Source organism: Leopardus geoffroyi, chromosome E1 (genome assembly GCF_018350155.1).
Source record: "Leopardus geoffroyi isolate Oge1 chromosome E1, O.geoffroyi_Oge1_pat1.0, whole genome shotgun sequence".
Lineage (NCBI taxonomy): Eukaryota > Metazoa > Chordata > Mammalia > Carnivora > Felidae > Leopardus > Leopardus geoffroyi.
The window spans coordinates 9,734,645-9,760,600 of record NC_059330.1 but is presented as its reverse complement, the minus strand read 5'-3'; the positions used below and the strand labels follow the sequence as shown (position 1 = coordinate 9,760,600).

Below are 25,956 nucleotides of genomic sequence, written 5' to 3'. Positions count from 1 at the left end.
TCACCAGATATTGACAAATGTCCCCCACCAGGGGAGGGAGGGGAAAGATTGTCTCTGGTTGAGAACCACTGCCTTGAATATACAAATACATGTATTGAAACTTTATAAAAAATAGAATCATACGTTGATATGTGATGAGTGCTTCCAGTTTATATGTTGTGGTCATCCTTCTGTTAGCACATATACAGCTATTTTATTATTTGTAGCACCTGCATGGATTTTCCTTATATGCATAAGCAATACTTTATTTAGTGTCCTGTTGATAGACCTTAAAGTTCCTTGCCACATTCGATCTGAATTTCCATCTGAATCCATTCCAGGTGCTTTATTTGTTTTTCGACTTTTTAATGTTTATTTATTTTTGAGAGAGAGACAGTATGAGCAGGGAAGGAGCAGAGAGAGAAGGAGACACAGAATCCGAAGCAGGCTCCAGGCTCTGAGCTGTCAGCACAGAGCCCGAAGCGGGGCTTCGAACTCCCCAACTGTGAGATCATGACCTGGGCCGAAGTCAGATGCTTAACCGACTGAGCCACCCAGGTGCCCCACTCCAGCTATTTTAAACAGAAAAATGTATTCGGTAAGGGTAGACAGCTCACAGAAGTCTTAGGAGTTTTAAAGAAACGTACGCTAGGCTGGAATCTAGGGATAACTCCCGAAGTCTCCACATCAGATCTGGCCTGCCAAGGAGACTGCATTCATCATCAGGAATCTGTTCCCTGACTTATTCACTCCAGAATCAAGCCACCTCTCCTATAGTCTGGAAAAGTGAACTGGGTGCCCCGACCTCGCCTCCTTCCCCATGTGACTCACTTAAAGGTCCATTTCGTGCAAGCGCCTGGGATTGTCAGAACCTAAATCACATCCGGAACACTGGCTGCAGGAGTGTCTTGGAAATACACTTTTCAGGGGCACCTGGGTGGCTCAGTTGGTTAAGCGTCCAGCTTCAGCTCAGGTCATGATCTCACAGTTCGTGAGTTCAAGCCCTGCATCTGGCTCTGTGCTGACAGCTCGGAGCCTGGAGCCTGCTTCGGATTCTGCGTCTCCCTCTCTTTCTGCCCCTCCCCACTCATGCTCTGTCTCTCTGTCTGAAAAATAAATAAAACATTAAAAGAAAGAAAGGAAGAAAGAAAAAGAAAGAGAAAGGCACTTTTCAGCTTTCTGGCTCCTACACAGGGTTTAGAATAGAAGATTGTCGATCAAAGCAATCCATAATGTCTGTCCTGTCACCCATCTTTAGAAATAGTACCACGAGGACATCAGTGAAAACGGGAAGGTAAGGAAATCCAAGACTCCCTCCCTCTACAAATGCAATAAATCAGGTGGCAAAAAAAACCCCGTCAGAACCAGCCTTTTCATAACCCTGGGATTAGTCAAAAACTTGTAACAGCCAAGGGATCGCCTAATGAAAGGGGGGGAAAAAAACTACAGAGACTCTGTAAGAGAGCTCTGTGCCCTTTTAACTTCCTGTTACCACCCTCTGCCTCGTGGCTCAGCAGTAGCCTTGCAGATGGTGGCCAGCGTCTTCCCGTCTTCCGGGAACTGCCAGTGGTGTGTTTGGCCCTGTCTGATGGTTCCCTAAAGGATCAGCTCCAGGGTTTGCCTTTGTTTTGCCTGCACAGGAGCTTCCCCTGGGCAGAGGTGGCTTCCCAGGCAGCATTTTCCAAGAGCATTTAAAAGATCAGGTATTAGCTGCTGCCTCCTGAGTAACCGGGAGCGGTTGGGACCAGTGAAGACAGACAGAAAAGCCTGAGAAGAGAGTAGGGGAAGGGAGGTACGTGGGGGGTAGAGGGCAGTGAAAAGCACTCACGCATTCCCCAGAATCTAGAAGGACCCAGAAAAGACCCGACGAGTCCCAAAGCTCCGACCCCAGGCTCCGCGCAAACAGGAAGGGAAGGCAAAGGCAGAGTTGTGAGCCTCTGAAAGAGTGTCCGTCACTGAGCCAGGCTGCAAAGGCTGCGAGAGGTTTTCTCCCAGGCTGGGAATGAAATCTGTCGCATCGTTAGCCAGTCACTAAACTAGCAAAGCAGAGACTTCGGTGGCCACCCTTGACAAAGAACCCAGACTTTACAAAATTAGTTCAGAAGAGTCACCAAACAAAAACACCAGGGCAGACTAACAGTAAACCCTGTGGAGGGAAGAGAGACTGGCTTCTAGAGTCGTCCCATTAGAATGCCCAAAATGCCAGTTTTCAACAAAGAAGTTACAGGTATGCCGAGAAACAAAGTTTTGGCCCACTCATAAGGGAAAAAAAAAAAAGTGGGAACTGTCCCTGAGGAGGCCCAGACACTGGACCTCCCGGATGCAGACTTGAAACGAACAGTCTTAAATGTGCTCAGAATGCTCATGGGGGACCACGGTCAAGAACTACAGGAAATCAGAAACAGGATCTATGAACAAAGTGATCCATGAACTCCAGAAGCTTGTAGAACTTCTGGTTGTCCTCATCTTTCAAACATTTCAGGGTGATACGCCTCGATGTGGGTCTTTGTTTTTTTCCACCATGCTGAGTACTCCTTGTACCCTTTCAATAAGATAATTCATGTTCTTATTTTCCTGAATTATTTTTTGTGGTAATTTTCTTCCTCTTCTGCTTTCTTCTCCTGGTATTCCTCCTAGCCTGGTCTCCTAGTTATCATATCTCTTTTCACCTTTCTTCCATCTCTTTGTTTCACAGGTTACTGAGGGACTTCTTAATATAATGTTCTAAAATCTCTCAAATGTTTCATTTGTGCATCGTATTTTTTTTTGCATCATTTCAACTTTTAAAACCTTTAACTGTGTTAAAATACACATAACAGAAGATTTACCATCTTAACCATTTTTTAGAAAATGTTTATTCATTTTTTTTTTTTTTTAATTTTTTTTTTTTCAACGTTTTATTTATTTTTGGGACAGAGAGAGACACAGCATGAACGGGGGAGGGGCAGAGAGAGAGGGAGACACAGAATCGGAAACAGGCTCCAGGCTCCGAGCCATCAGCCCAGAGCCTGACGCGGGGCTCGAACTCACAGACCGCGAGATCGTGACCTGGCTGAAGTCGGACGCTTAACCGACTGCGCCACCCAGGCGCCCCAGAAAATGTTTATTCATTTTTGAGAGAGAGAGAGGGAGGGGCAGAGAGAGGGGGATTGAGGATCCAAACCGGGCTCTACACTGACAGGTGAACCCCGGGCTCAAACTCACGAACCCCGAGATCATGATCTGAGCTGAAGTCGGATGCTTAACCGACTGAGCCACCCAGGCGCCCCTCAGAGCTCTTTATACGTTAAATATTAACCTTTATCTGTCACAGGGAACTCCAGATCATCGTTTTTAAACATTTAAATCTTTTTTTCTTTTGAAGCTTGTGTTTGTTTTACTAGGTAGCACTGTAACTTTTTTTCTAAGTGGATGGCCATTTGGCTTAGCATCTTTTTTACTTTTCTATTTAAATTCAAGTTAGTTAACATACCGTGTAGTCTTGCCTTCAGGAATAGATCCCTGTGATTCATGTCTTACGTATGACACCCCGTGCTCATCCCAAAAAGTGCCCTCCTTAATGCCCTCACCCACTTAACCCCTCCCCCCACCCAACATCCCCTCCAGCAGCCCTCAGTTTGTTCTCTGTATTTAAGTGTGTCTTATAGTTTGCCTCCCTCTCTGTTTTTATCTTATTTTTCCTTCTCTCCCCTTATGTTCATCTGTTGAATTTCTCAAATTCCACATATGAGTGAAATTATATGGTATCTGTCTTTCTCTGACTTCTTTGGCTTAGCATAATACCCTCCAGTTCCATCCACATTGTTGCAAATTCTTTTATTTTTTTAAATTTTTTTAATGTTTATTTATCGTTGAGAGAGAGAGCGTGCGAGCAGGGGAAGGGCAGAGAAAGAGGGAGACACAGAATCTGAAGCAGGCTCCAGGCTCTGAGCTGTCAGCACAGAGCCCGACTCAGGGCTCCAACTCACGAAAGGTGAGATTATGACCTGAGCCGAAGTTGGATGCTTAACCGACTAAGCCACCAAGGCACCCCCCCACTTTTTTAAAATTTTTTAAAATTAAGATGTTGGATATTCTTGTCTTATTTTCCATTCACAGTAGTATTGCACCTTTAAATATATTTTTGCATTGTTACCTAATAAATACTCTCTCAGCTAAAGGAAGCTTAGTTCTGTTGTGAGTTTACTGAGTTTTTTTTTTTTTTTTGCTTAGTTTTTTTAACATTGATTCATTTTTAAGAGTGAGGGAGACAGAGCATGAGTGGGGGAGGGGCAGAGAGAATGGGAGAATCAGAAGCCGGCTCCAGGCTCTGAGCTCTCAGCACAGAGCCCGATGGGGGCCGATGGGGACTTGAACTCATGGATCATGAGATCATGACCTGAGCTGAAGTTGGATGCCTAACCGACTGAGCCACCCACGTGCCCCAGAGATTTTTTTTTTTTAATCCAGAAATAGGTAAGAATTGTATCAAATTCCTTTTTGGCATTTGTTGAGCAATACATAAGGTGTTTTCTCTTTTAATCCACTTATATAATTAACATAAATGTATTATATTATGTAACAGATTTCCTAGTGGCAGAAACATTCCTATATTCCTGGGGCCAAAATTCCAACTTAGTTGTGGAATGTGGTGTATAATATGGTATATTACTCCTGGGGGAAATTGCTGCTTAATTATGGTCATTCATATTTTTTCTACTCTGTTACTGATAAAGGGACTTCTGGCTTGTTGTTGCCTGGCTTAACTATAAATGAAGTTTTATGTTAATCAGATCTGGTTTTTTGTTAAGATGTCAGTGAGCACTAAAACCCTGTACATGGTCAAAAAATGCAGTGGGTATTTTTCTGCCTTCTCCAGTAGGGTTGGTGACAATTTTCAGCCAGAAGGAACTAGAATATACTCTGGAGTACAGGACAGATCCACACAAGACTCTGACATTCCTTCTGACAAATGAGAACCCAGGGTGTTCTGAAATTTTGTTGGGTCCCAGTGGGGAAACCTCTCATTTAGAAGTTGCAAGTCTAGGGGCGCTTGGGTGGTTCAGCCGGTTGAGTGTCCGACTTCAGCTCAGGTCATCATCTCTCGGCTCGTGGGTTTGAGCTCCGCATCATCTGAGAGCCTGGACCTGGTGGGATTGTGTGTCTCCCTCTCTCTCTCTGCTTCTCCCCCACTTGCACTCTTTCTCAAAAACCAAATAAACATTAAAAGAAAATTTTTAAAAAGAAGTTGCAAGTCTCATGTTCCCCAAAAGTGGAAGCCTAGGTTTTTCCTTGGGACTGAATGCTCTTTCCCTTTGGTAAAAGTCCTCCACGAGGACCTTCTCGTCGCACAAATAAATGTAGAGTCTCCCTACTTGATCTGAGGGGGACCTTGTAAATGGGCTGGAGCTGTGGGCACTGGAGAGTATCCTTCACTGTCCAGCACTGATTTGTTGAGTTCTAAATGAGCTGTGCTCTTACTCCAATATAGTTTTTGTCAAAATCTTTGACTTCTAAGAGTTCTTACATTAGATACTTAGATACCAGACTAAGGGTTCATCACTCTTGTATCTTTTTTTTTTTTTTTTTTTTTTTTTTTACTCTTCTATCTTCTTAATCTGTTTATCTTTTATTTCAGTTAAACCTTCTGACCTAAAGGGTTTCAGTTTATGGTAATCATATACTGTTCCCGTTTCTGCTCAGCTTTTATTTGCCTGGCGTCTTGTAATTCCTTTGTTGTCGATCTTTCTTATCCACGTGCTTTAAGTGTATTTCTTAGTGTAGCTTTATACATAATTTGAAAATTCCTCTAATAGAGACATTTAGCCCATTCTCCTTTTCTTGGGGCTTACTAGTATGTATTTATTCTTATTCTTGTTACCTTACGTTTTCAGTATACTTCTCCTACTGGATTTCTTTCTCCCGATTTCCAGTCACCTAGCCACGTGTGTCCTAAGGTGTGCGGGTTGAAAAGATGGAAAAAGGCCTGAGAATCTGAGTAGCTTATTCTGGTAATCATGTGAAAATTAAAGCTAAGGGGCGCTTTGGGTGGCTCAGTTGGGTGAGCGTCTGACTTTGGCTCAAGTCATGATCTCACAGTTCATGAGCTCGAGCCCCACGTCGGGCTCTGTGCTGACAGCTCGGAGCCTGGAGCCTGCTTCGGATTCTGTGTCTCCCTCTCTCTCTGCCCCTCCCCCCACCCATGCTCTGTCTGTCTCTCTCTGTCAAAAATAAACAAACATTAAAAAAAATTTTTTTTTAGAAAGCTGGGGTGAGGAGAGAGCCCACCTGACAGTGTCAGATTTCCTGTCACATAAGCACCAGGCCGTGCGGCTTCTGCAAGATGGGCAGAGCCCCCTCTCCCACAGCACTGGGGTTCCCTGGGACACAATGATGGCGACAGCACAGCCAAGCAGAACCACCAAACAGGGATTTGAAGGAATACCTGGGAACTTTTCCCTCACACTGGGCTCGTTACCTAGCAATTCGCTAAGTAGACAGGATAGTTCTGAAAGTACTCTTTAATTACAGGGGGAAGATTCACTGTTGTCCAATGGAATCCACTTAGCTGCTTTTATTGGCGTTTGTGGGAAGATGGGCAGTGAGCGATCTGTCCCCTCTGTTCTTTTGTCATTTCCTGTCATCCTTGACCTCTTTTTGTGGTAAAATATGCATCACAGGAAATTTGCCATTTTAACCATTTTGAAGTGGCCGTAGCGCGTTGGACATTGTCATGCAGCCATTGTCACCATCCATCCACAGAACTTGTTCATCTTCCCCAGCTGAATCCCTGCACAATTAAATACGAATTCCCCGTCCCCCAGCCCCTGGTAAGCTCTGTTCTACTTTCTGTCTCTGTGCGTTTGCCCACTAGCGGTACCTCACAGGCGTGCAGTCATCTAGCCTCCGTGCTTCTGGGTCTGAAATTAATATTTCACCTTACATAATGCCCTCGAGGTTCATCCGTGTTGTAACACAGGTCACTCATCCTGCGTTTGCATCCATCCATCATCCACGTGGGTGAACTCACAGCAGGGGTACATCAGTCTCCCAGAATCGCAGCTCTGGGAGACCCTTGCCACCCTTTAATGGCCCTGCAGCTGACTGAATGAGACCCATGTGTGTGGGAGGATTGGCCTTTTCTTTTTTCTATATGTGTATTTTTATTTTTATTTTTACAGTGTATTTGTGAGAGAGAGAGCAGGGGCAGAGAGAATGAGAGAGAGAGAGAGAGAGAGAGAGAGAGAGAGAGAGAGAGACAGAGAGAGAATATTCCAAGCAGGCTCCGCATTGTCAGCCCAATGCAGGGCTCGAACTCACGAACCATGAGATCATGACCTGAGCCGACACCAAGGGTCGGATGCTTAACTGACTGAGACACCCACGTGCCCCAGGATCAGCCTGAATCAACATGAATATTTAGCTGTTTTGTTTTCCCTCCCTTTTCTCAGACGTCTGGAATGTCGTCCACCCCATCCCCCATACCAGAAACCGGGAGTTTAAATCCTCTGTGTCACTGAGGAAAAAGGAAAGAGTGTTTTGGTCACCAGGGGTTTGGGCTGCCGAGCTCTGTAAGTCAAAAAGGTCCGTGTTGAAGGACCAGAGATGGAGGGTAGGGGGTTGGGGGACGGTTGGAGTGGAGGCTGGGTGGGTGTGGGTCGGGAGGGAGAGCAGAGACCCACATGCCCGTGAGGGGAGTGGCCACTGCTCAGAGGCCTGGCTGCAAGGTGCACCCGGAAACCCAAAAACCCAAGCGTAGGGCTCAGCTCGGCCACCCTGCAGGCTGAGAGACCCACATCCTGCCAGCTCCAACCTGCTGAATTCCTGTGAGATACAGGAGAAAATGAGGTGGGCTTTCAGAGACAGCATTACACTCCAGTGAAGGGCTCTTGACATGAGTTAACTGAGCCTTCTGGTTGTATAGGATCCTTTGAAGGAAGCATCTGCAGTCAAACATTGCCAGCTCGCACATTTTTTTTAATTTGAATAGAAATGTTGGATGTCCTGCCGGCTTCAGAAAGTAAAAGTAAAAGCGTGATTTTCAAAATAAAATGTTGTAAGAATGTTTCCTCTAGGAGCGCCTGGGTGGCTCGGTGAGTTGAGCATCCGTCCGACTTGGGCTCAGGTCATGATCTTGTGGTTTGTGGGTTCGAGCCCCTTGTTGGGCTCTGTGCTGACAGCTAGGAGCCTGGAGCCTGCTTCGGATTCTGTGTCTCCCCAGCTCTCTGCCTCTCCTCCACTCAGCCCTGTCTGTTTCTCTCTCTCTCTCTCTCTCAAAAATGAATAAACATTAAAAAAAAAAAAAAAGTTTCCTCCTGCTGTGGATTGAGGTTGATTTAAAGTGCCTTTGTCCCTTCTCCTCCCTGTGGATCATTTGTCCTGCCCCAGGGCCTCTGCAGATCAAATACGCCAGCAGCTGGTATTATAGCCCAGCACCATCCAACACCAAAAGCCATTATCTTGCCATCATTAAGAGAGACGAGGCCTTGCTGTTTGCCGCTGTTACAACTCTCGATCCCCCAGGACGGCATGGAAGTCTATTTAGATAATAACAGTCCCAAGCGAATCTGCACTGAGTATTTTTTCCGTTCTCTTATTTATGAAATGTTCAGCTGGGAAAAAGAAATAGTCTAGCCACAGAAGCTTATGATGTTAGAGGCTGAATTCAGTCTTTCTGGGAGTAAGGGGTGAAGATTGTCTAGTATAAATTAAACTTGATCGTGGAACAGAATTCCTTAGAACAAATTGTTTAGTTATTACGTAGTATTTTCTTAGTAAGCACATCCAAAAATACAGAAGTGCTGTTTCCTTTTTTTTTTTTTTTTTTTAAAAAAAAGTTCTTCCTTACTAAAAATACTCTATTTGGAGTGCTAGGGCATCAGAGTGTGGACAAAATCATGTTGTTCTCCGAAACTTTGTGGACTCTGATTAATGTGTAGGGACGTAGTCACTCACACGTTGTGAGGTGCAGGAAGCATAAAGTGGAAGGATCTCTCTCAGAGCGATTGGGCAGAATCCGTCATAATTTATTCCACGTCTGTGCAGAATAATAACAGAAGACCGGAAACAACTTAAAACAGACTGTCGTATCCATCCGTATGACAGACCCGTAACGAATAGTTAATAGTGATGAAAAGCGAGCTCTTTACTAAGTAGTTACCATGAAGCAGACATTCTTCTAAGTGCTTTCCGTGTCGTTTGTGTATTTAACCTTGACTAGAATCCTGTAAGGTATTCCTTTTCCACATCCACTTTAAGGATACAGAAACTAAAACACAGAGAGCTTACGTAATCGCGCACGGTCACACAGCTCCTCAGTGACGGGGCTCCGGGCTTCAGAATCCGATCTCTCCGTCTCTGCACTGTAACTGTTTCTACACGTGTCGTGAAAGGGCCTCTGTCTACAGGCTTTAGTAAGTGGGTACAGAACTGTGTGCATCACATGCTACCCTTTGCATAAAAAGGGGGAGACACATATACACGTTTGTGTAAGTGCAGCCCAGTGCTGTCCGATAGAACTTTCTGTGACGGTGAGAAGGTTCTAGACGTGCACCGTCCAATACAGTAGTCACTGGCCAGCCACTTGTGGATCTTAGGCAATTGAAAGGTGGCTAATGTGACTGAGACACTGAATTTTAAGTTTTATTCCATTTTGGGGCGCCTGGGTGGCTCAGTCAGTTAAGCTCGGCTCAGGTCATGATCTGGCAGTTTGTGAGTTCGAGCCCCGCGTCGGGCTCTCTGCTGTCAGTGCAGAGACAGTGGATCCTCTGTCTGCCTCTCTCTGGCTCTCCGGCGTGCTCGCTCTCTCTCCCTCTCTCTCTCTCTCCTTTCTCTCTCTCTCACAAATAAACATTTTTAAAAAAACTTTATTCAATTTTAACCAATTTAGCCACATGTGACTAGTGGCTGTTGTATTGGACAGTGCAAGATAGGATATTCACAGAAGGACACAAAAGGAGCTGGTAAGAAATCGTTTAGTCTTACAGCGTTCACTCTCTACCTTTATAAAAACCTTCCACAGAAAGCTTTAGCTAGAACAGCAGGTCCCACAGCTGATGATCATTTCACAACCACTGTTAGGATCTAACCAGTTCGCTGGAAAGATGAGGAAGCTAGAAGCCAGAAAAGTCATCTGTCTAAAGTCACAGTCACATCGCTGCTTTTGTGACAGAGAGAGAGCCAGGCCTAGGAGCCGGTCAGAGTTTGGATTTGTTCTTTTGAGTCATGCACGTTTTGGTTTGCCAGGGCTCATTCGGTCTGAGTATCAGCTCAGAAAAACAGAAAACAAAACAGACCTGTGTCTCCTGTGTTCTCAGAACTCCGTGGGAGTCCTGCACATGACCTGTTCGCTCTCTGCAGCCCAGACCACATCAGGCCTCCTCCGCAGCCCAGACTCACCGCTTGCCTCGCCCTGCCTGCTCCACTGATTGTGGTGAACCATTCGGGACCAGGGACCACGCCTCATTATGTTTGTCTGTCTCTCGGCGCTTACACGTAGCGGGGCTCGATGAACATTTGCTGGCTGTACTTACAGACTTTAGAGCACCTTAAGAGTTGACCCATGGGGGCGCCTGGGTGGCGCAGTCGGTTAAGCGTCCGACTTCAGCCAGGTCACGATCTCGCGGTCCGTGAGTTCGAGCCCCACGTCGGGCTCTGGGCTGATGGCTCAGAGCCTGGAGCCTGTTTCCGATTCTGTGTCTCCCTCTCTCTCTGCCCCTCCCCCGTTCATGCTCTGTCTCTCTCTGTCCCAAAAATAAATAAACGTTGAAAAAAAAATTAAAAAAAAAAAAAAAAAAAGAGTTGACCCATGAATGCGGGTGGTTCCTAAGAAGGTCTTCTACCATTTCCTTGGCGACATAAACTAGATAAGCTCTCAGGTAGGAGAAGGAGGGGCTTTAGAGTGCTCACAGAATACTGAGCCTGAAAAGTGGGTCATTGGGCCATTCTAGGATGAACGGAACCAGCAGCGCCGCAAATTACCATCTTTTTCAGAAAGAGTAAGCTAAAAGGACACGTGAAGTTAATTAAGATGAGGTAACCGACTCAACCGAAAGGCAAGAGAGGAAAGGAGGGGAAGAAAACTCCAGGAAGGTGTTTCTCCGAAGATCTGGAACCTGGTCTGGGCCTGGGGAATAGAACATGGCAGAGAATCGTTTGGGAACCAAGCTGAGGGGTCGAGAGAAGATCTGCTCACAGAAGTTGTGCAAGAACCCAAGTTCCCATGCTGAGCCAGTGTATTTCATCTTCCTTTGCGCTGGCCACGGGATGCCAGCCCTGCTGGTTGAGCCGCTGGGTGGACCAGGAATGGAGTGTTGGCATGGGCATGGACCCAACGAGATGGCTGGCAGGACACTTGCCGTGAAACTCAACCAAGTGCCGCCAGGCCCAGGGCAGAGAACCTCAAGAAGGAAACGTCGTGGGGTGTTTGCTTCAATGAAGAAGGAGGAAGCAAATCAGGAAGTAAGAAAGATGTAGCTCCAGCCACTCTTCTGATCTCAACATCCTTTTGATTCTGCCTCCAGAGAGAGGTTGTGTGGTATCTACCTACGCATCGTTCCCTGAGGACTCGGCAGAGGATGTTTCTGCTGACGGTGCCCCTTGTAACTTACTCATTGGATCCTCACCCCGTAAAGCAAAGTGCAGTCCTTCCTAGACTTGCGGTTTTGATCTGTTCTTTTCCAAGTCCCAAACCCTCAATTCCTTCCACAGGAATAAAGAGGGGGAAGAATCATTTAAAAAAGTAAACTGTTCCTCTAAATGTAATTCAGTTCCAAGTAAAATCCCACAGCATTTCTTTATTCTTGAATGTAAAATAATTAAAAACACCCAGAAGAATAAACAAGTAAGAACAGCCAAGAAAGTTTTCAGAAAGTAACGATGAAGGCATGGTTGTCCAACCCGATTAGAAGTGGTCCCTGCTTCATAACCCATTTTCAGCCATCATAGGTATTCCAGAACAGATAACACAAACAGTGGAAACAGACCTGAATGTGGAACAGACCCATGTTTAAGAGTATAAAAGAGGGGCGCCTGGGTGGCTCCGTCGGTTAAGCATCTGACTTCAGCCCAGGTCACGATCTCACGGTCCGTGAGTTCGAGCCCCGCGTCGGGCTCTGTGCTGACGGCTCAGAGCCTGGAGCCTGCTTCAGACTCTGTGTCTCCCTCTCTCTCTGCCCTCCCTAGCACTCTCTCTCTCTCTCTCTCTCTCTGTGTCTGTCAAAAATAAATAAACTTTAAAAAAAAGTATAAAAGATATTTAGTTGACTACCTGGAGTGGGGTCACATTTTTTAAATCTTAAAGGCAAGCAAAAGCTTTCACCCTTGACTTGGGAGATGATTAGCCATCTAAAAGAGAGTAAGTTATTAAAGCAATAATATGAACAGGATCAGAAGAGCAAAGGAGTTCCAAGGAACCCCCAAAGTTATTTGCTTGAGGAACAGAAGGTTGGTTTCCATTCTGCCCTTTGCAACAGTTTTAAAAGAAGTAACGAACGTCAGATGTTCTGAGTTATCTACAGCTATGTAACTACCCCCCAAATTTGGTGGATTACAATACAACAGTGTTCATCTTGTTCCTGTGTCTGCAGTTTAGGCCTGACCCCTCCCTGCTGCACCATGTCTAGGGCCTCTGCCCTTGTCCTGGGCTTCTACTCACTACAGGAGCCTCAGGACTCCTGGAGAGAGTGTTCTGAGAGTCCTCAGAAAAACTTCAAGGCTTCTTGTGTCCTAGCCTTGCAGATCCCACCTTGCACTTCCTCTGCATTCAAGCAAATTATTAAGATTCAAGAGGAGAAGAATTAGACCTCACCTCTCAGTTGGAAGATTTCAGGGAATCTGTAGCTGCTTTTCATCTATCACATAAAGAAAGAAACTTAAGGTCTCTACACTGCCTTTCTAGCAAGTTCTTTTTTTAAAATGTTTATTTATTTATTTATTTTAAATGTTTTGTTTATTTTTGAGACAGAGAGAGACAGAGCATGCACAGGGGAAGGGCAGAGAGAGAGGGAGACACAGAATCCGAAGCAGGCTCCAGGCTCCGAGCTGTCAGCACAGAGCCCAACGCGGGGCTCTAACACATGGACCGTGAGATCATGACCTGAGCCTAAGTCAGACACTCAACTGACTGAGCCAACCAGGTGCCCCTAATGTTTATTTATTTTTGAGAGAGAGAGAGACAGAGCACGAGCAGGTGAGGGGCAGAAAGAGAGAGAGAGGGAGACACAGCATCCGAAGCAGGCTCCAGGCTCCGAGCTGTCCTCTCAGAGCCCGACGCAGGGCTTGGACTCACAAACTATGTGATTATGACCTGAGCAGAAGTCAGATGCTTAACCGACTGAGTCATCCAGGCACCCCTCTAGCAAGTTCTTAATTGCATCTTCCTTCCTTCATCTACACAGCCAACATTTTGGGGGAAAAATAATTTCTTCCGGATCCGTTCAGCATAGAAACATACAGTTATTAGCAGTCTTATTATTCACTCACTACCTTGGAATTGGCATTGTCCTATTTTGTCTATAAGTGATGTCATTAATTTTTTTTTTTAATTTTTTTTTAACGTTTATTTATTTTTGAGACAGAGACAGAGCATGAACGGGGGGAGGGGCAGAGAGAGAGGGAGACACAGAATCGGAAGCAGGCTCCAGGCTCTGAGCCATCAGCCCAGAGCCCGACGTGGGGCTCGAACTCACGGACCGCGAGATCGTGACCTGAGCTGAAGTCGGATGCTTAACCGACTGAGCCACCCAGGCGCCCCAATATTTTTAATAACGTATTATTTTTCTTAACTGCAAAAGTAATACACGGTCACTGTAGAAAAATTGGAAAACACAAAAAGAAGATGAGGAATTAAGCTAGATGTATCCCACTTAATTTGGCCTATTGAAATCTTTTTTGGATTTGACTCTCTCCATTTGTTACTCCCTGTCCTCCCAGGTTACCTCAGTGCCAGTGACCGTGGAGGAAAGCGTAGGACCAGTCCTGTAGATTGACATTTGACACTGATAACTAGTGAGAAACATCGAGTATCTAGAACAAATTGTATATAGCAGACCCATCAAAACCCAGAACATCGGGGCTTCTGGGTGGCTCAGTTGGTTAAGCATTCAACTTCCACTCAGGGCATGATCTCAACATTCGTGAGTTTGGGCCCTGCGCAGACAGTTCAGAGCCTGGAGCCTGCTTCAGATTTTGTCTCCCTCCCTCTCTGTCCCTCCCCCACTTGTTCTCTCCCTCTCTCTCTGCCTCTTTCTCTCTCATTCAATAATCAACATTTAAAAAAAAACCCTCAGAACATCGACGTTTTCCCATGAGCTCCACAGGAATGCCTGCAGATTAGAAAACTGAGTTATAGGTTGGTTTGGGGGGAGGGTGTTTGTAAATATGGAACACTTCATGAATCTATATGTCATCCTGGGGCAGGGGCCACACTAACATTGTCTGTCTTGTTCCAGTTTTAGTATCTGGGCCGCTGAAGCGAGCACTGTAGATGGGTTTTCATAACAATGTTTCAAAAGCAAAAAAAGTTTGCTTAGCTTAATTGATAGACAACTGGGATATTTCCAGTTCCCCATTCTGAACAATAATGCTGGAGTAAACATTTTTTGTAGGTGTGTCTTTGGGTAGATGGCATGACTGTTTTCTCTAGAATAGATACCTACATGTGCAATTACTTGGTCAAATCCTTTATTTATTTATTTATTTTTGGAGAGAGAGAGAATGAGTGAATGTGAGCAGGGGAGGGCAGAGAAAGAGGAAGAGAGGGAATCTCAAGCAGGCTCCACGCTCAGCATGGAGCCCAACATGGGGCTTGATCCCACAACCCCGGGATTATGACCTGAGCCAAAACCGAGAGTCGGACGCTTAACTGACTGAGTCACCCAGGCGCCCCATATTTTTATTAAAAAAAATGTTTCCAGTTGCCCCCCCAAAAGCCTGTGCCAATCTGTATTCCCGTCAGCCAATGAGGGAACACCCATTTCCCCACATCTTCATTAACTCTGTGAATTAAAAATCTTTTTAACTTTTGCCAATTTGATGAGTGAACACAGTTCATTATTTTTACTTTCTGGTGAGGCAACACCTTTTCAGATGTTTCTGACTATATTTCCTCTTCAGTGCATTACCGATACATTCCTCTGCCAAGTTTTCCTTGACTTGTTTTCTCTTATTGATTATAAGAATATATTCCAGGGGCATCTGGGTGGCTCAGTCAGTTAAGCGTCCAACTTCTGCTCAGGTCATGATCTTGCAGTTTGTGACTTTAAGCCCTGCGTCGGGCTCTGTGCTGACAGCTCAGAGCCTGGAACCTGCTTCAGATTCTGTGTCTCCCTCTCTCTCGGCCCCTCCCCTGCTCATGCTGTCTATCTCTCTCAAAGAATAAACAAACATTAAAAAAAAATTAAAAAGAATATATTCCAGGTATTAGTGGTTTGCTATATATGTATTTATATTGCTTATAATTTTTGTTATGCAGAAACTTAATTTTATATAACCAGTTTTCTCAGTCCCTTCTTTTATACTCTTTGCATTTTGTGCCTTACATGGCTTTCTTTCCCCCAAGGGTATAAACCTATTTATGTAGATTCTAATAATGTTTAATTTTAGCTTTGAAATTTAGCCATCTGGAGCTTATCGCCAGACAACTAATGTCCGAGAGAAGGGAAACTCACGAGGTGACCTCCATGATCACCAGTCTCTGCTTGGGAATAGTTTCCATGTCACAGTATGGGGAGCCAGGGTGGGATCCACGCTGAGGGGGACAGCCACTAATGGCAGCTGAAACAGCAATGTTCTAGGGGACGAGGCATCAGAAAGGAAAAAGCTGTGCAGAGGAGGGTCCCAAGTGCTCTCTGCGTGGGTCACCATGTGTCCGTGACTGTGGGCTGTGCTGTCCATGTGTGGGGCCTCCTGCTGAGGTTTACCAGATAGCCTGAGATCAGAACAGGGATACTAGAAGTGGACGGGTGTAGACATCTACCCAGCGTAAGGAATGAACCCCAAAGCCCATAGTGAGAAATGAACTTTTGTTCTGTATGATCCATAAATTGTTACACCCCTCCCCCCACGCAAAAAAAAACTTGGTCTGATTCTACAGCTGTGACAATAAAGACATGTCAAAAAAGAGTCTCAGAGAAGTCCCAGGAATGAGGATATTTAGGTCACTGTGTGCCCAAGACATCTAGTTCCTGTGGCAGTGGACAGACTGCATTTTCTTTTTTAATGTTTAATGGAATTATAGTTGACATACAATATTATATTAGTTTCGGACACACAACATAGTGATTCAACATGTATATACGTTACTAAATGTTCACCACGATAAGTGTGTTACCATCTGTCACCGTACAGCATTATTACAATATTATTGACTGTATTCCCAATGCTGTACTTTTCATCCCTGTAACTTTATTTTTTTTATTAAAAAAAATTTTTTTAGCCTTTATTTATCTTTGAGACAGAGAGAGACAGAGCATGAGCAGGGGAGGGTCAGAGAGAGAGAGAGACACAGAATCCGAAACAGGCTCCAGGCTCTGAGCTGTCAGCCCAGAGCCCGACGCGGGGCTCGAACTCATGGACCACGAGATCACGACCTGAGCTGAAGTCGGACGCTTAACCGACTGAGCCACCCAGGCGCCCCTAACTTTGTTATTTTATAACTGGAAGTTTGTACCTATTAATCCTCTTTACCTATTTTGCCCATCTCCCCACCCCTTCCACAGTGGCAACCACCAGTTTATTCTCTATGTTTATGAGTCTGTTTCTGGGTTTTTATTTGTTTGTTCCTACATGTTTTTTTTATATCCCACATGTAAGTGAAATCACATGATGTGTGTCTTACTCTGACTTATTTCATTTAGCATAATGCCCTGCAGGTTCTTGTTGTCACAGACAGCAAGATTTCATTCTTTCTTATGGCTGAATGATATTCCAGTGTGCGTGTGTGTGTGTGTGTGTGTGTGTGTGTGTGTGTGTGACATCTTCTTCATCCATTCACTGATCAGTGGGCAATTGGGTTGCTTCTATATCTTGGCTATTGTAAATAATGCAATAAATATAGCAGCACATACATACTTTGAAATTGGGGTTTTTATTCTCTTTGGGTGTATACCTAGAAGTAGAATCACTGAATCATGTGGTATTTCCATTCTTAATTTTTTGAGGAACCTCCACACTTTATTTTTTTAGTGGCTGTACCAACTTACATTCCCACCAGCAATGCAAAAGAGATCCTCTCTCTCCGCATCCTCGCCAACATCTGTTGTTGCCTGAGTTGTTAATGTTTGCCATTCTGACAGGTGTAGGTGGTATCTCCTTGTGATTTTGATTTGCATTTCCCTGATGATGAGTGATGTTGACCATCTTTTCATGTATCTGTGGACCATCTGCATGGTTTCACGTCTTCTTTAGAAAAATACCCATTCAGGTCTTCTGCCCGTTTTTTAATTGGATTGCTTGGTGTTTGTTTGTTTGTTTGTTTGTTTGTTTGGTTTGTCTTGGTGTTGAATTATAGGAGTTCTTTATATACTTTGCGTATTAACCTCTTATCAGATACGTCATTTGCGAATATCTTCTCCCAGTCAGTAGGCTGCCTTTTCATTTTGTTAATGAATTCCTTCACTTTTTAGTGAAGTGCAAAACTGTAGTGCAAAAACTTTTTAGTTTGATGCAGTCCCGTTGTTTATTTTTGCTTTTGTTGCCCTTCCCTGAGGAGATAGATGCAAAAAAAAAAAAAAAATATTGCCAAGTCTGATGTTGAAGAGTTTATTGCCTATTTTCTTTTAGGAGTTTAATGGTTTCAAGTCTTGAGTTTATTGAGTTTATTGTTGTGTATGGTGTAAGAAAGTGGTCCAGTTTCATTCTTTTGCATGTAGCTGTGCAGTTTTCCCAGCACCATGTATTAAACAGACTGTCTTTTCCCAGTTGTATATTCTCGCCTTCTTTGTTGTAGACTGACCATATAAGCATGGAATTATTTCCGGGCTCTTTAGTCTGTTTCATTGATCTACATGTCTGTTTATGTGCCTGTACCATACTGTTTTGATCACTACAGGTTTATAGTATATCTTGAAATCCAGGATTGTGATAATCCCCATTTTTGTTCTTCCTTCTCAAGATAACTTTGGCTATCCAGAGTCTTTTGTGGTTCCATACAAATTTTCAGATTATTCTAGTTCTGTGAAAAATGCCATTGGGTTTTTTTTTTTTTTTTTTTTTTTTTTGGGACAGAGAGAGACAGAGCATGAACAGGGAGGGGCAGAGAGAGAGGGAGACACAGAATCGGAAACAGGCTCCAGGCTCTGAGCCATCAGCCCAGAGCCCGACGCGGGGCTCGAACTCACGGACCGCGAGATCGTGACCTGGCTGAAGTCGGACGCTTAACCGACTGCACCACCCAGGCGCCCCGGGTTTTTTTTTTTTAATGTTTATTTATTTTTGAGAGAGAGAGAGAGACAGAGCATGAGTGGGGGAGGGGCAGAATCCAAAGCAGGCTTCAGGCTCTGAGCTGTCAGCACAGAGCCCGAAGTGGGGCTCAAACCCGCCACGAGATCATAACCTGAGCTGAAGTTAGACACTCAACCGACTGAGCCACTCAGATGCCCCAGGTTTTTTGTTTGTTTTTTTTTTTAACGTTTATTTATTTATTTTGAGAGAGAGACTGAAAACAGGGGAGGGACAGAGAGAGAGGGGAGAGAGACAATCCCAAGCAGGCTCCACACTGTCAGCTCAGAGCCTGACTCAGGGGGACCGTGCGATCATGACCTGAGCTGAAATCAAGAGTCGGACGGTTAACCAACTGAGCCACCCAGGTGCCCCAAGATTTTTTTTTAAGAATGTGAGAGGGTTGTAGCTTCACCCATGGGGGTGTGCTGAGGGGGTCGACTCTTGGCCAGGTAGAGCAGCAGGTGTCTCGAGGGGCTCTGTCCGGGGCTCGTATGGGATGTGGGTTGTGGTCAGGCTGGAAAAGAATCTGTCTTGTAGTTGGGGTCTAATTTCTGAGAATGGAGGGTGCCGTGACCTAGAAAAACAGAGTTAGGGCCAAGTGCAGACTCCTGTGAATTTGTCTGTAAAAGTGTGGCTTGGGGCGGGGCACAGCGGGTTTTGAACAGATAACGTTTCACTTTCATAATTTTCTTACTTCTAGTTAGTCATAGCCTTATTTTCTGCTTGAAGAGGTCCATGTAACATTTCATGTAAGGCTGATTTAGTGGTGATGAACTCCTTAGCTTTTGTTTGTTTGTCTGGGAAACTCCATCTCTCCCTCGCTTCTGAACGATAACTTTGCAAGTAGGGAATCCTTGGTCATAGGTTTTTTCCTTTCGGCACTTTGAATATGTCCTGCCTCTCCCTTCCAGCCTGATTCAAATTACTGAACGGGATTTTTCCCATATGTAACTGCTTTTTTTCTTGCTGCCTTAAGATTCTCTTTTTCTTTAAGTTTAGCTGTTTTCATCATTACGTGTCTTGGTGTGAACTTCCTTGGATTCACCGTTTTGGGGGCTCTCTCTGATTCCAGGACCCGGATGTCCATATCCTTCCCAAGGTTAGGGAAGCTTGCAGCTGTTCTGTCTTCGAATAAGTCGTCTGACCCTTTCTCTTTCTTCTTCTAGAACCCCTGTAATGCAGATATTAGTATGCTTAATGTTGTCCCAGAGATTTCTTAACTTATCCCCTTTTGTTTTATTCTTTTTTTTTTTTTTTTTTTTTTTTTTTTTAATGCTCAGTTTGGACAATTGGCACTATCCTGTGTCCAGATCATTAGCCCTCCTGTCTCAGCTGCTGGGGACGTGCTGGTGGACCGGGCTTCCCCCAGCACAGCTGGCCAAGAGGCCCCACCACGACAGTTACAGGCCTGCTAGTGGGCCGGCTGCCCCTCTGCCCCAGGGCATGAGTCAGGAGGGCCATGGGTCCCAGCTGGGACTGCCCACCAGGTGTTGGCAGGGCGGGAGCCACTTTGGAGGGGTACCTGCCAGAGTGAGTGGGTTGGGTGTGTGGGTCTGCAGGGCAACACAGGGCTGGGCAAGCAGTGCTAGCAAAGTAGATGGGGAGTATCAGAGCTGGCTGACCCCAGCCTAGGGCCAGCTAGGCTGAAGGAAGGCAAGAAAAATGGCGCCTGCCAGCACACCTCCATTACCAGAGAAAGTTCCTACGCATCTCTGCTCCTCTGGCAGACATTTTTAAAATCAGTAAACCCCCTTCCACTATAAGCCAGGTGCTTTTCAAAAACTGTGGCCTCTGTGCTGGGTCTGCAATCCAGTGGTAACAGTGCACTGACCCCTTAAGAGCAGAGTCTCCATTTCCTGCAGCCCTCAGGCTCTCCCAGATTTGAGTCCCACTGATTTTCAAAGCCGGGATCTTATGGGAGTTCATCTTATGGGGGAATACCCAACGTGGGGCTTTATCCCCTCACTCCTCAGAGAGGACCGACCTCCATGCCTGTGACAGCCCTTCCACTGTGGGTCACTGCATGGGGTGGGGGGGTTGGTTCCCGACCGTGTCTCTGCCCCTCCTACCCTTCTCGATGTGGCTTTTTCTTTCATCTTTAGCTGCGGAAGAGCTGTTCTGTTGGTTTTGAGGCCGTTTCCAGAGGGAGTCGCTATGTGTGTAGTTGCAGCCTTGATGTGTCCACGTGAGGAGGTGCGCACTCAGGATTCTTCTACTCTGCCGGCTTCCTACATTCCAGCAGGCTGCATTTCCTAATCGGGCCTCTGCCTTCTTCCTGGGAGCTTTGCAGGGTTTTTTGTCTTTTTAAATTTTTTAAACTTTTCTATTCAGTGCACACGGAGTCACCCCATTCATAGAAATCTCGTGGAGGGATCTACAAAGCCCCAGAAGAGATGCCGGAGCAGTGGGAATGAGGTCCTGTCGTGGCCCCTGTGGGGTCGAGCGTGGGACCCGTTTCATTGTGTGCTCCCAGCTTCCCCCTCCAGTGGTGGATGTTTTCACCAAACGTTGGTGTTGCCAGGCAACAAAAGGCAAATGACAGAACCTTCTAGAAGCAAATGATATAGATTGTTGGATTTTGTCCCACTGTGTAATTTAAGAGTGCTGCCTCCGCATAGAACTTTGTCTATGGTCTCAGCCTTCGGAATATTCTTGGAGAGTCTCATGTAAATACTCTCCAGGGTATTCACTTTTCTCAAATGACTTTTGCTGTGCCGAGGACAAAATTGTATATCTTACAAAATTTTTTTCTGAGCGTTCAGAGAAACTTATTTTGGAGATGCTTGGATTGTTACTTTTTATATCTGTATCTGTCTATCTATATCTCTTCCTATCTCTCTATCTGAGATTTCCTTTCCCCAGAATTCTCTTCTTCTCAGAAATATCTCTAAGGTATTTATATCCCAGAGAAAGTTAATTTGCAATGTGTAATTAACCATTTCCCCTGGGGAAATAATCAGTACGTGTCTTTGGGTTTTTGCTCTGCTTTGTCCCCCCCTCAGTAAATCTTATAGTAGATAAAACCCGGAAAGTGTACTTCTTTTTAACAGCCACAAGTCCGTCCCTTAAGATGATCAGAGTCGGTCTTTCTCCTTCCCTCCCTTTCTTACTGAGATAGAATGTACAAGAGTACAGTGCAATGAAATTTCGTGAAATGAAGATACCCGTATAATCAGCATTCAGGTCCTGAAACATAGCATTGCCAGCACCCCCAGAATCCTCTGTATGTTCTCTTTCTGTTACTAACTTCCGGTTATCATAGTCAATTTTATTCAGGAATAGATAACAAGGAAAGTAATGGATGGTATACCTTGTTATTTTTAGAATGCCTTGTTGATCATTTTCTGCTTTTCCTCTTAGTTATTCTTTTGATGAACCCCTAGGAATTCAGCTGAATGATAATTGGGAAGATTATCCCAGTTGGGAAATTATTCCCAATTGGGAAATATACCGCCTGGGGTATATGTATTATTATCCTGAGTTTTTGTCCTAAGTCAGAGGTTCATCTGTGGGCATGGAGCACCAGCTCAGCAAGAATCACCTCCCACCACCCCCTCCCCCCCAGCCCAAGGCCAAGCCAATCCTGATCATCTCTAGCCAAAACTAAGGCTTTTCACCACCCCCCCTCACCCTATTTAGGGGTAGGACCTAGAATTAGTCCTTGCTTGGCTCCTGGGGTTCTTGGGATTGGCCAGCCAGCCATGCCCAAGAAGCTGTTGTCTTCCTGCCTGTCACCCAGTGCCTTGGTCCTGTCCACACGAGCACCTTCCTGCCATGACTTCCTTGTCCTCCGTCTCTGGTTCCTGCATCAGTTCTGTGTCTCAGCCCATTTCGCTGGGACCCACACACCTTGCCTAGCTCGCCTCCATGTGAAAACCGTGAACACTGTCAAAGCGTGGCACACCCCATCCGCTAGCTCCTCATTCACTGAAATATGTCGCATAGCTCCCCAAAATACACCTCAGTGAGCAAAGATAGCAGCAACAGCAACTCTTGAGATTTGTATGGTGCTTTACATCATCTTATATGAGGCATCATAAACACACACGTGTTCTTTTTTTTTTAATTTTTTTTTTAACGTTTATTTATTTTTGAGACAGAGACAAAGCATGAACGGGGGAGGGTCAGAGAGAGAGAGAGACACAGAATCCGAAGCAGGCTCCAGGCTCTGAGCTGTCAGCACAGAGCCCGACGCGGGGCTTGAACTCACGGACCTCGAGATCATGACCTGAGCCGAAATCGGCTCAGGTTAACCGACTGAGCCACCCAGGCGCCCCAACACACATGTGTTCTTAATTGTTCTGCCAGCTGAGTTGACTTAGGAATTTTGGATTCTCTCGTTCAAATAGAATTACGATTCCAGATGACATGCAGGGCACTGGAATTGAGGTCGTTCCCCTTTACCCTAAGAAGGGTCAAGGTTTTAACTGATTGTCATGTTCTTGGAATGAGTATGATGCTACTGATCATACCTGGTTGTCTTCCGTCCCTGCCAGTGTCAGAACAACTCAGAGTCTCAAACATGGTGAGGGTGGGTTACATGAAAGAGAAGCATTTCCTGACCTTGACGTTGGATTTGATAACCTGACTAGACGTTGGAATTGCCATAATTCCGTTTCTTTTTAGAGATAGGGCACTACTCCTATTTCTTGTATAGTGTTGGTGTGGTCTTGCTGCTGAAATGCCAGGGTCTACTTTACAGTGTATCTCCCATTTCCAGAGAGGCCTGCCAGCTGCCATCCGGCCGGAAGCATCCGGGTTCTCTGAGCTCCCCTGAGGTTGGGGAGCCATTTAGATGGATCTTTTTTCAACCCCGGCTTTGATCTCACCAGATTTTAGTCTCAGCCTGTTGCTCATTTATACTTCTAGATCAAAAACTGTTTTTAAATGGCACCCAGTTAACTAAACTACCGGGCACCGTGTCGGCTTTGTGAGACAGGACGGCGTCGTCGCTCCTTCCGCTCTATTCGGCCTCTCATGATGCTTCTGAAGGCCATGCAGATGCAGGGAAATGACGTTTTGTATCACGAAAAAAAAAAAAATGGCACAAGAGATAAGTGTACAAAATGTTCTCACGTCTTAGGAAGTGAAAGATTTATCAAATCTTAAAAGCTTTCAGTGTCGAGTAAATTTGTGAAGAAGGGAAGGCAGTGCAGCGAGGCACGACCCACAGCGGGAGTCCGTCCCTGGCTCTGGCCCCGGAGATACTTCGTCCTGCCTCGGCTTCCTCATCTGTGCAGGGGGGCACATCGCCACTTGCCCCGTACGGCCGTTCTGAGAATTAAATGAGCAGATGCCCAGGAACAGACACATCGCGGACAGTCGAGGGGACTGCCCTTCCCACTCCCATTTGGGGAGCTTTGTATGTAAGGGGGCTCCTGCTTAAGGGACTCCCATCTTGTTCACGGGACGGTTGGCCTTTTTCTGACTGAAACACCGCTTCTTACGACCTCAGTTTCTTTTCCTAGTAAATGAAGGTGTATGGCAACATTGCCTTTCGGAGAGAGCACTACCGTGAGAGATGGGTTTGCAGACGGGGCCTCAGACAACCTCTGCGAGGCAAAGAAAGGAAGGGGACTCCGTGTTGAGAAGAGCTGGGACACCTGGTTTCCCAGGCTGGCCCGGCCCAGCTCCTTGCTCCCACGTCCCAGGGCCCCATGTGCACGACTTCTGGTTCGAGCTCCTGAGACTGGCAGTAAACCGGCCGGGTCGTGACCCCCGCCTGTGTCTGTCCTCTTCTTTTGAGAAAACATACAATTACAATGCTTCCCATTTCTGAAGCAGCATCCAGGCCCCATCAAGTAGCTGCAGAGTCTCCAGAGAGGCTTTCTGAAGCCAAAAATCCAAACGATCAGCTGTTGCACATTCAGCCTGGAAACTGGGACGGGGCATTCTCAGACTTCTCTGTAACACCGATGCTCAGCAGCTCTTAACATTTGGTTGTGCGTGGGTCATGAAAACCAGGATGAAGAGGCAATATTATCGTCGTGTGTTGGCTCTCAGTAAGCTGTCCTTCCCCCAGGTGAATGTCACTGCAAAGCAGACTGGAGAATCCGACATCCCTGAAAGCCCGTGCTTTGCGGGGAGGCTGTCAGGTCCGCCTGGGTCATCCCGGACTCTGGCTAGAAGCCAGAGGAGGTTTGATAGAAAGGGCCATGGGGCGGGGAGGGGCGGGGGGCGGGTGTGACTTGGCCTGCTGAAGCATCCGTCATCCTGTGTGTGATGTGTGACACCATCTCCTCGGGCCTCAGTGTCTTGGCTGTAAAATGAGGCATTTGACCTACATCGTCCCCAAAGGCTGTGCTCGCTCAAACTGGCACTGGGGATATCTAGATAAAATGTTCAAACGAGATGATAAAAGCCATTTGCTTCCAACCCCCTCCCCCCCCCACCCCAGGAAACCACATGGTTAAACTCTTCCACCATATTTTATTACACATGTCCGCCCACGTGTGTTCTTGGAAGCTTCTTTTACGCACACTTCAGGAAGCATTCCATAAAGTCTCCCTCCCCTACTCCAATTTATCTTCCTGCCACGTTCCTCTTCACCCTTCCTCTCCTATTAAAGTGCCATTGCTTCTGGTGGAGACGCCCTGAATAACCTCCCAGGGCAGTCAGAGTGGAGCCTCTGCCCATTTGCATGTGGTCTGGGCAGAGGGAGGGACCGGCTGTCCCCGTCCACGCCTTCAGAGAGAGCCGCCTCTTGGCCATCTGTTCACCTTTGCCCACTTTGCTGACCGTGCTGGCTTCCCGCATCCCCGGATGGGGGGTTCCGGGGGAGAAAGAGGACTTCCGTGTCTCCCCCAGGCTCCAGCAGCTGTGGGGAGATGGCAGAAGGAGCCCCACCCTTGCTCAAGTCCTCTTTCTTCTTGCACTTGAAGTGCTCAGAACTCACACCTAAAACTCAGCAAAGCCCATGGAAGCATACACGTCTGCCCTCCTTGCAGGAATCCCTGTCCCGGGCCTTTTCAGCACATTTAAACAGCCACTAGATAAAACAAGGCGTTAAGGAAATTAGCGGGCTCGAGAACCTGGCATTTCATTTCGTTTGGGATGAGCTTTGGGAATCCAGGGAAGAAAAACCCTGTTACTATGTAGCATGGTCAGAGAGAAAGAGGCAGGTGGGTGACAGGTGTGAGGCTCCAAGAGATGGACGTGGCCCGGGGCTGTCGGGCCCAGGGGACCTGCCCGGGAGCCAAGCCATATAAAGTCAGATTCTGGTTTTCTAATCACTGTTTACCAAGTAGCTACTGGGGCTCCAGCCTATTCCAGAGGGGAAGGTTTTTCTTCAGGTAGCCTCATAATCCTTGGGGATTTGATGTTCTAACAAGGACGCTGTTGAGCATGAAGGGTTTTCTCCCCCTGACAAGCCCTTCACGTTATGGGGAGAAGAGGGTATTAGCAGGAATAAGCCACGGACCAGCCATGTAGGTCTTTAAGATCTCGTTTTGTCTCGCTCTACCTGTTGTTAATTGGGGTCATACATGATGATGATGGCGCTGGTGATGGTGATGATTCCCCCTTGACCAAATAAATCTGGGAAGTGCTGGGGCATAC

General features: G+C 46.0%; 1 protein-coding gene and 1 non-coding gene across 9 annotated transcripts in view; one reads left to right on the top strand and one right to left on the bottom strand.

Annotated features, from left to right (window-relative positions):
- SPECC1 (sperm antigen with calponin homology and coiled-coil domains 1) overlaps positions 1-25,956 on the top strand; it is a 289,226-nt gene that overhangs the window by 243,814 nt on the left and 19,456 nt on the right. For 2 of the 8 annotated variants that reach the window (XM_045487516.1, XM_045487520.1), the window contains one exon: positions 10,275-10,755. The exons of the other annotated variants lie outside the window; for them this stretch is intronic. In XM_045487516.1, coding sequence (XP_045343472.1) covers positions 10,275-10,385 — 111 coding nt within the window. In that variant the 3' untranslated portion in view covers positions 10,386-10,755. Of the gene's footprint in view, positions 1-10,274; positions 10,756-25,956 lie in introns of those variants that run through there. 8 annotated transcript variants of the gene reach the window in all.
- LOC123604710 lies at positions 14,332-14,438 on the bottom strand. The gene has a single exon (XR_006715448.1). It is a non-coding gene; the product is annotated as a U6 spliceosomal RNA (small nuclear RNA).